Below are 14,401 nucleotides of genomic sequence, written 5' to 3'. Positions count from 1 at the left end.
ATTAGTCCCTAGAGGTACAATTTCCCTCGGGATAGATATACTATGTGTCTTAGTCTGTACTTAGAGGGCCAGATTCTCAGGATAGCTGTGTTGAACTCAATAGAGCTACTTTTATTTACATCAGTTGGCATTTTGGACCACAGTCACTTTCCTAGTGTTTAAGGACCACAGTATGAACCCTTTACTCATATTGTGATAGCATATGCTGCTAGGTATCATACGAGAGGCAATGTTGCCTAGTGGATAGCGCAGAGGGTTGAGACTGAGGAGACTTAAGTTCTGTTCCCAGAAGGTGACCTGGGCAGAGCTCTCAGCCTCAGTTTCCTCATCTGCAAAATGGGAAGAGTGATACTGACTTTCCTTTGAGATCTACTGACTAAAACACTATATAAGAACTAAGTGTTGTTGTTATTATATTGTGACATGTGTGAGTATCTGCCCACTGACATAAGTAAGTAGCTTATACTATGGCCCTAACTCCATGTCATACCCGGATTTTCATATTAATTCATGTTTTTAAAATATTACGTCTTTGGAAAAACCCCACCTTTTCAAATGCAATTATCATCAACTATCGTTATTGTCAGTAACATAAAATCCCTTTTACCAAATGCTTCTTTCAAAAGGTACAATTAGAACACAAAGTAATTTCACCTGAAATAAAAGCATGATTTGTACTTAGAAGGAAGTAACCTTCCCCATTTGTCTCTAAATGAAAAAAAAAAACGGTGGGGAAATTCCTATGCTATAGTTGTACTGTGCCTTTAAGGTTTGGGGGAATGATGTCACAGTGGGCTTTGGAGGCACTTTGAGACAGGCTGTGTGAGAGGTTAGAGTCAGAGCTGTTTCAGTTTTAATACTGCTGAAACAGGTGAAAAACGCGCACTCTTACTACAATCCCATTGGGACACCCGGTGGGATTGGAGTCACTTTTCTACATAACAGAGTCAAAGAGACACATTCAAGCAGTCCTCAACAGCACATGCTGAAGAAATTGAATGTGAATTGCAAACTTGCAAGAAACGATTTGAATAGGAGTTGTCCAGCAGTTTTAAAACATGGGCAGTCTTCAATTAGAAGATTTTGTAGCTGGTTGGATAGGAGGTAAGTAACATTGATGGGATATTTTGGGACAGTAACAACAGAGATATAAAAATAGGTAAGTGTATGTCCATTTTTAAAAATGAAGTCTATTGATGGATGCACTTATGAAGTTGTCTGCATTTATTCATGTTTGTGTTTGTATGTGTCATTTGCCACATTTGTACAGAGAGGATAGTTTCAATTAAGCAGTAATAAAACATTGCACAGTTTTATCTATCTGTTCTAAGACTACCAATATGCAATGAGATGTGGGATGTGAAATTATGGTGTCATCTTTACATTACACATTCCTGAGGTAAGTTCATGATTTGCAAGGCTGAACGTCTCTAGCTGAGAAATATATAAAATGATATCGTAACCCAGCACATAAGATTATGGTTTTATAAAGGCATTCTAGCATTTGCCTATTGAGTTCAGATCCCTGTGCATACAGCTTCATATTTAAACAGCTGGGAATCCTCACCAGCCAATCAGATGGCTCCATTAATCCACACCCTTTTATGAAAGGCTCAGATCTGGTTCTGAGTGGATAGTCCTGATAAGGCTATAAGATTATTATCAGGACAACTATCACTAGCAGACTAGAATTATTAATCAGGCAGTTTTCTGAAAGAATTGATTCTGGCCTTCTGTAAAATAGGGGCCATCTCAATTAGAAAGTGTAGTCCTGCAGATGTATCTTGCACTTCTGGAGAGCTCCTTTTATCTAGAAAGATCACAAAGTGCACCATTACAATGCAGCTCTCACTGGGTTGGGAGACAGCTGGCAGGAGGACAACACAACAGGGTAAGGAAGGAAATTTTGGCTAAGAGCAGGTGGCTACTGTTACAAAAAGTGCTGCTGTCACGGATTTTTAATGTCTACACAGAGCACATGAGACTTTTGTACTGGCATCACACAAGGGTGTGAGACCACTAAATAGTGCAGGTCAATGTCCTCATTTATTCAGGAAAAACTGGAATCCTTGCCAAATTACCAGGAGAAAGGGTGAGGCTTGACTTCCAAAAACCTGAGGAGACTGGAGTGTCTGTTGTGATGTATTTTGGCTAATTTGCCCATGTCTATTATTGCAAAAGCACGCATAAATGGGGCAGGAAAACTGGGTGAGCAAATAGCCAGTTAGGGATAAAATTTGCCAGTTGCATGTGCAATTTTCATTCACAGTTGTACTAAATACTCACATAAATCAAGCACATGAATGCATGTGATCCTGAGCCAAGCTTCTGGAGCAGTTTTTAAAAGATTCTTATTCTCTACCCCTACTTTGCATCTCTCCTCCCTCTTCTTGTTGTTCTCCCTTGGATGGGCCATAATGGAAATGTTTCTCATGAGCATTGCAGGGCCCCGGCTGACTTCCCACAGCTGAGTAACGTGATAATATTCCAGTTATCTACAGAACTGTCAATTAACTATGAAGCCATTTGTCAGGAGCCAGGGCTTGCAGCAGAGCTAGTCTCCAGGCAGCCTCTTCAGTACAGCTGGCCTGCAGCAGACTGCTTGATTGGCCAGCCACCGTTGGCCATGCTAACTGATTGGCTGCTCGAGCTAGCAAGCCCGCTCTTACGCCAGCAGGAGCTGGTTGGCTGCTCAGTGCTCATGGCCTCCACTGTGCCTGCGTCTGGGTTACCTTGTTCTTGCTACTTCTGCCTTCCACCCAGTCTGGCCTTTGTTCTGCCCCTGCTTTGGACCCCCTTTAGACTGCCTGCTACCCTGCTTGTTCCAGTTCCTGACCCTCAGCTTGACCCATGGTTTTGGCTTCTGACTACTGACTCTGGCTATCCAATTCCTAGTGTCCGGTTTGGCCCATGCCTCTGGTTTCTGACTACGGCCTGATCCTCGGTGCTGGTTTCCAGTACCTGCCCTCTGGTTTGATCCATGGCTCTGCATTCTGACTACCGACTGACTTGCCCCTCAGCTCCAGCATCCAACTACTGACCTTAATTGTTGGTTCCTGACATCTGCTCCAGCCATGAAGCCTGAAACCCACTCTGATCACTAGGCTAGACCGCCCTTTTCCCGGTCAGCTGACACCATTGAATGACAGCTTCAAACGCACGTGCACAAAACCTGGTTAAGAGAAAATAGGTTTTGAATGGGGAACAGTGCAGAGGTTGAGTATAAAAATCTGTCCTCCATGTTGCAGACAGTGCATGGGACAGCTACACAGCCCCTCTACCTATGCTATTCCAGCCCGTGGTCTGCAGTATCCTCTGTAAATCATGCACAGTGCCCTTCATGTCAAGTGGTCTCACCACCACTGCCTCTCTGGGTTGGCTTTGGTGGATCTGGTGCAAAGATTAGCTCCATCTTGCAAAGGGAATACCAATTCTCCCTGTGCATCTGCTCTGCATCTGACATCATTGCTTCAAGACGTACCCTCAATTTGCATGGTTCTACCGATGAGTGAATTTTCACCAACTAAGTAATGAGCAGAATGATGGTAAGTGCTCTGATTGGCTGAAGGGAGCACATATGCAACAGGGCACAGACTTGAGTTTCATTGGGTAAATGTTACAAAAGTCTCTCCTTTTAGTTGACTCACCCAATTGTGTTTTGTCTAATGACCTTATTTTAATCCCCAGGAGCTGCAAGTGTAATTGTGGGGCATCCTCTGGACACAGTAAAGGTAAAATATTTTAAGCCGCACTTTCACTTACTCCGATTGTGAGATTCATCCCTTTGCAGGGGGGCAGCAAACAGCCCACACACTAGCTTCCTGCCCATGGATAAATTTAACTCCTGAGAAAAATACACCCACATTAGTGATATTTTTCTTTGTTTTTTCTTTTTCTCACGTCTGATTTTAACACAGAGAAATGTTTGAAAGACCTTTCAGAAGGAAGACATGAAAATGTGATTATCAGATAAATTCCCTAGATGGGATCAAAACTGAAAGTGAAAACTACCCATCATATAATGTTCCACAAACTGAAAAGGTCAGCACATACTTTATCAACCAATGCAATGGTTGAGTTTACAAAGGGCAAAACGCAAGCTGTATTTGTCTTTGCTGAAGAGATATTTTTTTAAAGGTTTTCCTAAAGTTGGCAATACTGTAGGGACAAAGTACAAATATAGCTATCCTGCTGCTAGGAGCTGCAGTTATTCAATAGCCATTCCTATCATCCTTTTTCCTACAAGGTTGTTTTTTTCTAGATGGATTTACAGGTGTGGTGTTAGAAGATGTTTGTTAACAGGTTCTCATGCTGCAGTGCAGACAAGGCAGCATAGTCTTTAACACAGATGAAGTCGGTTGACTTGAACACACAACTACTGGAGCATGTTAGTATTTCATTCTAGTCATTGAAGCACTCCTTCTCCTGCTCCACTGACAAAGTGTGTTATACATCCCCCTCTGTGGCTGGTCTACAGGGGATAGTTTGCTGCTGCTGCTGCTAGCTAGTGGATTTCCTCCTTCAACTCAAGTGGAAGAAGCCTGTTCTTTAGGCCAGGATTCCAACCCCGCTGATGACCCCAATGGAGGTCATTGTACTTGTATCCGAGTGCAAGGTCCAGTAGCCAGTAGAAATAGCATGGCTCTGCAGCGGGGACGTCAGGCCACAATCATTCTGAAGCACTTTCATCAAATGTTCCATGGTGGCTATCTCCACAACTGCATGGAGGAGTTGTGGATGGGCAGGGGAGGGTTGTGTCAAGAATCCAAAATGAACTGCATGGATCAGACACTCAGGGAGGACCATAGTCACTGCTACAGCCCAGTGAGCTGCAGAGTAGTCACTGAGATGCACCATTGGCTGAGAGAGGATTACATATCTTGTTGGGAAAGAACAGTGGCTCTGAGAACTCTGAGGGAAGTGTAGACCAAAGTGGCCTATGCAATACCCTTTTTACAGGTTGAAGTAGATTTTCCCACTCACACATGCTACTATGGGAATTTGGGCCAAGTTTCCTCTTTTGCAGGGAAGCTAATGCTGATATCACTAGTACCCTGGATCAATCACAGTGCTGTGTAATAAGAATCTAGCCCTTATGTCTGGGCATGGCAGGAGGAGGCGGGGAGAGGAAACGGGGTGGGTAGGAGGGCTTCTTCCATCATCTTCTCAGCCTCTGCAAACCTGTGCAGGGACCTGTGCAACATGTGGCTATATGATGGCACATTTTGTTATACTTTCCTGCTATCTTCAAAGCTAGCTAAGAGATTTGGTTGCCAAATTGCAATGAAAATGAACAGGAATAGGGCTTTGAGAATCTCAATTTATAGTCCTTGTGCTCTTGCTCCAGGATAGCTGATCTCGTGTTTATTAAGAAGTTAGATACCATCAGACTGAGGATCATTGTTGCTTGAGGAACTTGAGTTTCTTCAGGGAAGCATGGTGCTGACTACTGAAATGTGTCACTGACTGCAAAAACAGTGCCAGTGCATTAACAAATGACATTGAGAAGCCAATGTTCAGAGCCGAGTATGTAAAGCAGGAATTGTGTATTGGCCATGTTGTCTGTGAATTCCTCTGGAAATACTGTTTGTTTACATCCCAGAGAAGTGTCTTTCTTTAAGTTTGGCAATATATGGCTTTGTTGTCATCATAGTGTGTGGGTGATAGAAGTTGACAATGTATGTTGGTAGGAGAGTTTGAGTTATGTTTGTTCAGGAACTGCCAAGTAACAAGCAGTGCATTTTTCAGTGCTTATAAAGACAACTGTCAAGTTGACATTTGGTTCTGGATGTCATTTTGGAATACCAAGTAGGCAGTTTTGCTACTTTTCCAAATTAGAGGGGGAATTAATCTAACCAATATTGAACTACGAAGTGAGCATCTGAACAGTGTTTACCTATGAACATAGTGTCCAGTGGAATAAAGAATGAAGGTTTCCTCTTTCTGGGAGATGAAAAACATGAGAAAATACATGCATTATTTCATGTATATTAAGTTACCAGCATGGCAATTCTCAACAAACAAACCAAACACTAGATTCAGCAGTTCCTTTCCCTTCCCCATCCCCTAAAATTCAAGCAAGCTTTTTCCCTTGCATTATGAGGTCATATCTATAAATGGTCTTAGCTTCATTCACCTTTCACTCCACATCTTTCATTTTACCCTTTATACGCCAGAACCTTCTTGAGTAGTATTTAGGCTCTGTTGCTGTTCTCAGCTTTTGCATGTGAGTCGAGATTCTGGGTCTTCTCCAAGACAAAAGCAATTTCACTCATGAAACCAGAGAATAAACTAGAAAGCTGCTCCTATGCTCCTGTCAGGGGAGGACTCCACATGCACCTTCAAATTCGCAATTATCCCCTTTTGGTCTGTTCACTTTGTTTATTCTAACCAATGGCTTCACATCTTTCTGCATGCTGACAGAAGCGGCTTGCATAAGCTATCTCCTTATGGTTGTCCAAAGTCAGGGTTCTAAACTAGAACCCAAAGGAAGGATCATCATTCTAAGACTCAGAGAGAGAGCCTTCTCTGTTAGGCCACTGTTTGCTTTTCCTTGCCTTTGGTTATTTTTAGTGACCGTTTTTCATTTTTCATTTTTCAGTAGCTTTCATTTCTAATAAGCCACTATATGCATCGTAGCAGTAGAACATGCTTATCAAGCTTCTTCAAGGGCATGACATCAGTGTCATTTTGAACTGAAGTCCGTTTCAACTCAGAATAAGCTTTAACGGCTATGCCTGCAATGCTTTCACGGCTCACTCCCGGGGAGAGAAGCTCATTGAATGTTATATTCACATGCCATTGCAGTTACCCTAACTGGCAGCTTTTGAGGAATGCTTCAATTCATGAATTTGTTTATTCACAGACAATAGTTTACATTCTTCTCTCTTATATATCACGAGCCAGTTTCACACACTGGCCATGCAGGTCTGAGTTCTCCAGGTGAAAATATGATTCTTTGCATTCCTGCACCATGACGAACCTTTAGCGTGTATAAAAACACTTCTGCATTTTAAGCATACAGTGATGATGGCCCTGATCCTCAAGTCTGGCTGACCTGCACTCAAGTGAAGGTGTTAGAGTGGTATGGGACAATGGGATCTTTACACCAGCTATGTGCTCCCAGATCTTGGCTCCCTCCACCTCATCTCCTTCTCCCCCTTTCCCCAGTGCGCCACGTCCCCACTCCTCCACCCCCTCCCAGAGCTTCCCACCACCTAATAGCTGTTTGGCGGCACTTAGCGCTTTCCAGGAGGGAGCAGGGAGGAGCAGGGATGCGGCATGCTCAGTGGAGGAGGTGGAGAAGAGGCAGGGCAGGGGCAGGGACTTTGGGGAAGGAGGTGGAATGTGGGCCGAGCGAGGGTGGATGCTTAGGTGGGAATAGGCAGGGAGTGAGCAAGCACTCACCTGGCAAAGGGAAAGTCGGTGCCCTAGGGGTGAGTGGCGGGCAGGGGGCTGAAGAGGCGAGCGAGCAGTGAGCAGGCGGGCACGGGGGTGGAGAGGCGAGCGAGCAGTGGGTGGGGGACTGAGGAGGGATGCAGCAAGCCAGCAGGGGGCTGGGGGATGAGGAAGGGCACATTGGGGGAAGGGGGACCAAGCGGGGAGGGGAGCAGGACCTGGGGCAGAGTGGGGGTGGAGCCTGGGAGGAGTAGGGGTGGACTGTGGGTGGGGCTGGCGGCACTCCAGTGTGTCCCAATATGTGATCTGGTCACCCTATTATCCTTTGTTACTCCAAAATGCATTAACTTTAACCTTTAGGAACCTGGTTAGTGTGTAAAAGAAAAGAAAACAAACCCGAGGAGATGCAATGGAAAGCCCCCAAGTTAAGGACGCAAATCAGTACAAAAAAAAATTCAATGTCACAGTAAACAGTAACCATAATTGCAAGTGCAAGGCTTGCAAATAGCCATTCAGGCCCATATCATGCCATTCATGCATGCAAATATCTGAGTTACTCATGTCATAATGGTAACTGGATGCACAAATCAGGTATGCCACTATACACACATAATTGCAGTTGCAATTCTGTGCCTGACTTTTTGAAATCAAGACCTAATATATGCCGTATATGAATGATAGCTGCCACCTGCCTATAGAATTGCAAGTGTTTAAAAAAGCTGGTGAAACTATTTCTCTTTGATTGCACTTAAAAAAAAATTATGGACCATTCCTCCATGGACTCATTTCATTACATGAGGAGTTATGTGCATCATATCCCATACATCAAGACGACAGCATGTGGCAATTGCACTCCCCTCAGTATTCTAGATAAACCTACAAAGCCTTGGTTTAGTTTTTCACAGCTCTGAGGCTAGGATCCCAGTAATGATTGCTGGAGTAGCTCATCCAGTGCTTTCAGTGTGAAAATTCCTTTCCATGGTTAGTCTGTAACATGTCCTTCAGTGAGTTCTCAATATTTATCTGAAATATATAGCATAGATAGATATTGATATAGCCAGAGTAAAATAACTGGGGACTTCTGCTTGCTAAAGCTCTTGGGTAGAATATGAAATGTCCCATTAATTCTTGGAGGGAGAGGTTGCTGCTGCCAGCTATTCTGATCTTGGAGCAGCTGGAATGCTGTAGACATTGAGTAGGGATATGGTTGTGTATACGTATTTCAGAAGCAACTTTTATCCTGAACTGGAGAAAACTGCATGCGTTGCTTTCGCAGCCATTAGTGAGATGCCGTATATGATGATGATCAGAGGAAGAGGGTGTGGGGAGATGAAGCAGTAGGCAATGAGGATGGAGGGTTTGCATTGGTGGAAGATGGATAATAGTCTGCAAAAGTGGAAAAGGAGTTTTGCCAAATCTGGGGTTCCCGTATATGGAAAAAACATAATCAAATAATGGGAATCGAAGGCTGGGATGAGGGAAATCACTGTTTACAACAGAGAGGCCAGAGAGCATTAGTGATGTTTAAATCCTGATCCTACTGAGGCCAATCGCAAAATTCCTTATGTTTCATGTAAGCTTTTGTTTCTTGTTTTTCAAACCTCTTTCCAAATGAAGAACTTGCCAGTGTCGCACATTGCAATTTTCTATATGTTGTAAATAACAATTGGGCCAGATCTTTAACTGGAGTATAATGGTGTAACTTCACTAAAGCCAGTTATATGTAGCTGGCTGTTCTTTTCTGAAATACAGTTTGGAAACTGTCCTGGTTCTGTTATTCAGAGAGATCCTACCAAACCGCCTACTGACATGTCCATGCTAAAGATTATTGCACTGTGACTATACGCTGGGGGCAAGATATGGTGATGCAGATAGCTAGAGATAGGGCATCCTGTGCAGAGGAGTCATGACAAGGGGGGAAATGTCTTTGTAGATTTAAGGGAGGGATGCAAACACCACAAGGTCATTTAGGCCATCATTCTGTGCAGCCGCTTAGAGAAGGGGAAAAGGGGTAGTGATCTCGATATTAGGATTAAAAAACAGGGACTGAATTTCCCCTAAAATAAACCTGCAAACTAAGAAAATTTGTCAGCTGATTACAATGACTTTTTTCTATTAAAAACATGAAAGCAGCTTGATGGATGAGCTATATATGTGAGAGGTGAAATATCTGTTTAACCATGACAAACCCTGTATTGTTCATGTGCTGGGTTTTATTACTGCTGTTGGTCCTTTTAGAAAACATATAAATATCTCTTTCCAGAAACAAACCCTCTTGGTTTGGAGCAATATATAAAACACCTTTTTTTCATTAGAGGTTAGATATTTCTGAGGCTTGGAATGATTGCCTTGGCTCCATTTAATATTTAGACAGCTAGCGTGAAATTCATCTAGCATTGTCAGGACCACAGATGGCACCCTCCACAACAGAACCGCTGCAGGTCTGATCTGCAGGGATGGGCAGCTAAAGAGCAGGTGGGTGAGGAACCCTGCACACCCTGCATAAAGTGCAGCTGGGCTCTGCACCAGCTCCACCAGCAATGAGTTAGGTTGCAGATGGGGCAAGGCCATTGGATCTATGATCTAGTGGCCAGAATCCCTAGAGGAGGGGCTTTAAGGTTTGGGGCACTGATTCAAACACATATGCTGATGTAGAAGCCATGGAACCATGACCTAACACATGCTGAGAGTCTGAATTCTCCTGCCATTTACTTAGGCTTTGGGAGAGAGGGTGAATTTTCCCGCTGTTCCAGGTTTCTTTCCGGCATATCAACTAACTTAACAGAGAACACATGGTAAATGAATGAACTACCTGCTACACTCCCTGAAGTCTAATAAAAAAAGGCTTAAAATCATAGTCAAGCTTCCACTGATATTAGATTAATAGAATGTAAAGCCAGAAGGGACGATTATGGTCTCATCTGTCATTCTGAATAACACAGGCCATAGAATTTTAGCCAGTGATTCCTGCATAAAAGCTATAACTTCTGGTTGACATATAGTAATCTTTCAGCAATCTATCTGATGTTGATTTAAGGACTTCAAGTAACAGAGAATCCATCGCATTCCTGGGTAACTAATAGTCTTGTTTGCAAATGAGATTATTCTGCATAACACGTACTAATGATTCTGTGCAGAATTGGGAGGCTTTGCCTTTCCATATTTCAAACCAGTAGGACAATCATGGATTCTGGATGAAGCAAAGAGCCCCAGATGTCTGAGGTTCTGTCTGGATCTGCCACTGGCGCAGTGCAAACTGGACTGCTGCATGTTTATTTTACTTTATTGTCCCATTTGTCCTAGGAGCAAAGCCATAATTTACTCTCAAATCAAAATGTGCATTGTTTGCATAGCACGAGCTTCCACTGAACTGAAAACGCATTGTTTCAATTACATTTCATCAATACATTTTGCAGACTCGTTTACAAGCCGGACAAGGATATGGAAATACGCTTAATTGTATCCTTACCGTGTACAGAAATGAAAGTGTAAGTACCTTGGTTTGTCTATAACATGCCAGAACAGAAAATGAAAAAGATATTAAAAGTGATTACAAAACAGCATGCATTCAGTGCAATAACATTCCAAGCCCTTATGTGAAGAATTGCAAGCATCTGTACTTCTCCTCTGCCCCAGCTAACCCTGACCTATGAGAGAGACTCCTCCTCCTCAAGGAATTGCCTAAGGATTTTGGGCCCCTTTGAATGGGCAGGACACAGGCGTGTATGACTTAAATTTTCTTTTTATTTCTGGAACACTGTTTTTCCCAGAATAAACCTGCTTGTGAGTGGGAGGACAAACAACCTTTTCTGACACAGGTCCGACCTAGAGCCTAAACTTTGGAAGTGCAGAAGTGGACTGTGACTTTATGCCCAATCCTGCTCCTACCGACCTCCCTCACAGAGCATCCCTGAACTTCGCTGGGAGAAAACTAAGCGCCTTTCTTGTTACTCTTACTGAGAAACCCAAAGTTGTTCCTAAGCTGAACTCTTGTCTACATGGGGAGCTAATGCGCACCTGGGAGGCATGAATTCTAATGTGCACCAACATGTTGCACACTCACTGGCCCATGCAGACCTGTCTGACATGCACTAAAAGTTCCCTAGTGCACGTTTCAAACAATAGTAGGTTTTATGCACACTAGGGAACTTTTAGCTTGCGCCAGTTAGGTTTGCGTGGGCCAGTGAGTATGCAACATATTGACGTGCATTAGAATTCACACCACCCTGGTGTGTCGTACTGCACCCTGTAGACAAGCCCTAAGGTATGGCGCCCTCTTGTTCAGAGTCCGCATTGTTAGAACAGCCAGCCAGGCCTGCTGAAGGTAATTTGGGGCCAAGTTCTGTGTTGACTTAGTCCCCATGTGACAACACGGAAGTGAATGGAATGGCCTGGGTGTAAATCAGTACAGAAACTGGCTCATAAGCATGACACAGATTTAGGTTTTATGACACTGATGGTCTGAACCTACCTTCCTTACTCGGGCAAAACTCCCATTAAACATTAAGCCAAATGATTATTAGAAATAAGGTTACCTTGGACGTTACACTGAGGTACCTTCAGTGTGCTGTCCAATCCACTTTAATGAGAGTTTCGCCTTAGTGAGGACTGAATAGTGTGGTAGGATATGGCCTAGGCTATGGGCAAGTTTTCCACCTGTATAATTTATGAAAATAAACGCATGAGGGAGGAGATGGCAGCCTAATGAAAGGTTAATAATGCTGAACTAACAGTGTACCACCATCTGCTTTCTATGTACAGCATAGTTAACATATCATTATTCATGACTCTTTTCTTGCTTGGATGGTTCAGCTTCCCCTGTTCACCATTTTGCAAGCTGAGGTGCCTCTTCCTTGAAGTTTTACAGGCACAATTCTCTGCTGGTGTCAGTCCCTTGACTCCAATGGAGTGATGCCAGGAAAGAATTTGACCCTAAATAGTTATAGTACTTTCCTATGTCTCCAGTTTTGCTGTGTTAAGAATATTCCCTTATGCTGCATAATCTGTGAAAAGCGCTGAAAGTAATTTCTCAGTGTCCTAAATTTGCTTCCATTTTCTAAGTGTATTGTTTCAACTACAGTGTGTAACTGCTTTGCTCCAAGAAACATCTGCTATTCAGTGTTTGCATTTTTGGTCTGGCATCAATCTTGGGTTTTAGCTAGCTAGCCTGACATGACATTAGTTAAAGAATTGTTGAGAACTTACTTAGGGCATTATATTTCACATCCAATTAGCTCCATGAAAGGATCAAAGAAAACAAGAGAAGTATTCAGTGATCAATTTCCCACACTGTATAAAAGCAGACTTATAATTCCTGGGGAACTGAATTGAAGTGGAGATATGCAAAGTCAAGTATAGCAGGGTATGACCGGAATCCCAGGGGAGCTAGCTGAGGTCACTCAATTAGGGTGAACTGCAAAGAATGGGGCAGACAATCCCCAAAGCTGGTGGATATTCCAATATTAGATTTACCAAGCCAGCACAAAACAGCTTCTAATATATTTCACTGGTTACTCAAGTGTCAACAACACAATTCCCTTAAAGTAACCCAGCCTCAGGCCTCCACCCAGACACTAAAGTCAAAAATGATGCAGATTACTGAAAATCTTATTAATCATATAAAAAAGGTTCTACCAATCCCAAAGGAGCAGACATATTACCTTCTGGGTTAGAGAATATTCCAGGTCTTACCCAAGTATATGCTTACAGCCAATTCTTATTAACTAAACTAAAATTTATTTAAAAAGAAAAGAGAGAGTATAGGTTAAAAGATAAGTATACATACAGACATAAGTACAATCTTGAGCTTCAGAGTCACAGCAGAGATGTTGAGCTTTGTAGATGCAAATAGTTCATAGGTTATAGTCCAATGTTTGTATTCAGGGTGGTCCAGTCAGCTCTGGGATCTCAGTCCTTGTAGCTTAGGCTTCATCTGCATGAAGCCTCAAGCAGATCTGAGATGATGTGATCAGGACCCAAGCCATTTTTTATTCAGTTTCAGGCCCTCTTGTGACCGCTCAGAGTCCCTTGGCAAACACTAGACACTCATTTCCTCCCCGGTTATTATTTACACAGATCCACATAAAGCAATTGCCTGTTTTCCCAACATTCGCAGATGATTTGCTATACATTTCAAAGAGAGATGAATACAGCAATATCCTATTAGTTCATTTAAATGTTTTAATCTCTGAATTAACAGAATCTAGCATAGACAGGGACTGTTTGATTATATTGTTGACCTCTACCAATATATATGTAAATACACAAACACAAACATTATCTACCCATATGTTTTTAAGGATTGAATTTGGGTTATTTAGCCTGCAGGATGCTTAATCATTTCTGGTGACGTGTCACACAGGGACTATGGAATTCTGAGGTTTACTGTGAAGTGTGACCAACTAGGAAAAATAATCAAATTGATACATCTCCTTTAACTCTTGCTTTATTTCACTGTTAGGTTGTCGGATTCTTTAAAGGAATGTCTTTCCCATTGGCCAGCATTGCTGTCTACAGCTCAGTGACATTTGGTGTCTTCAGCAATACTCAAAGGTTTATTAGCCAGCAGCGTTATGGAGACTCTAACCATGCCCCGGCACTCTCGGACTTGATTGTTGCCAGCATGGTAGCAGGGGTTGTCTCAGTAGGAATTGGTGGTCCTGTGGACCTGATAAAGATAAGACTACAGATGCAAACACAGCCATTTATTAAAGGTAAGAAGGCAAGGGTTGTTTTTCAGTCTTTTCTGCTTATTCAGATTAATTGAATCTGTGATTCAAGGCTGGATTCTCCACCATCTTGCATCCATTGTGCTTCTTGACACTTATGCAAACGCACTATCAATTAGAATTCTCCAGTCCCCCAGAGCCTGATCAAAAGGCCATTGGAACCATTAAAAAAACTCCTATTGACTTCAGTGGGCTCTGGATCAGGCCCTTACAGCAAGGGATGTGTTCTATAACCACGTTGCACCAGCATAAATGACTGTGCCAGATGCAAGGCA

The 14,401-nt window shown here is 42.8% G+C and overlaps 1 protein-coding gene across 1 annotated transcript in view; it reads left to right on the top strand.

The window, feature by feature from the left end:
- The first annotated feature begins 879 nt into the window (after nt 1-879).
- Nucleotides 880-14,401, top strand: part of SLC25A48 (solute carrier family 25 member 48) — a 53,093-nt gene continuing 39,571 nt past the window's right edge. The window contains exons 1-4 of the mRNA XM_030572657.1: nt 880-1,104; nt 3,688-3,731; nt 10,815-10,886; nt 13,859-14,111. Coding sequence (XP_030428517.1) covers nt 1,059-1,104; nt 3,688-3,731; nt 10,815-10,886; nt 13,859-14,111 — 415 coding nt within the window. The 5' untranslated portion in view covers nt 880-1,058. The remainder of the gene's footprint in view (nt 1,105-3,687; nt 3,732-10,814; nt 10,887-13,858; nt 14,112-14,401) is intronic.

The sequence above is a fragment of the Gopherus evgoodei genome, chromosome 8, assembly GCF_007399415.2.
Source record: "Gopherus evgoodei ecotype Sinaloan lineage chromosome 8, rGopEvg1_v1.p, whole genome shotgun sequence".
In the NCBI taxonomy this organism is placed as follows: domain Eukaryota; kingdom Metazoa; phylum Chordata; order Testudines; family Testudinidae; genus Gopherus; species Gopherus evgoodei.
This window is presented reverse-complemented; position numbering and strand designations above follow the sequence as displayed.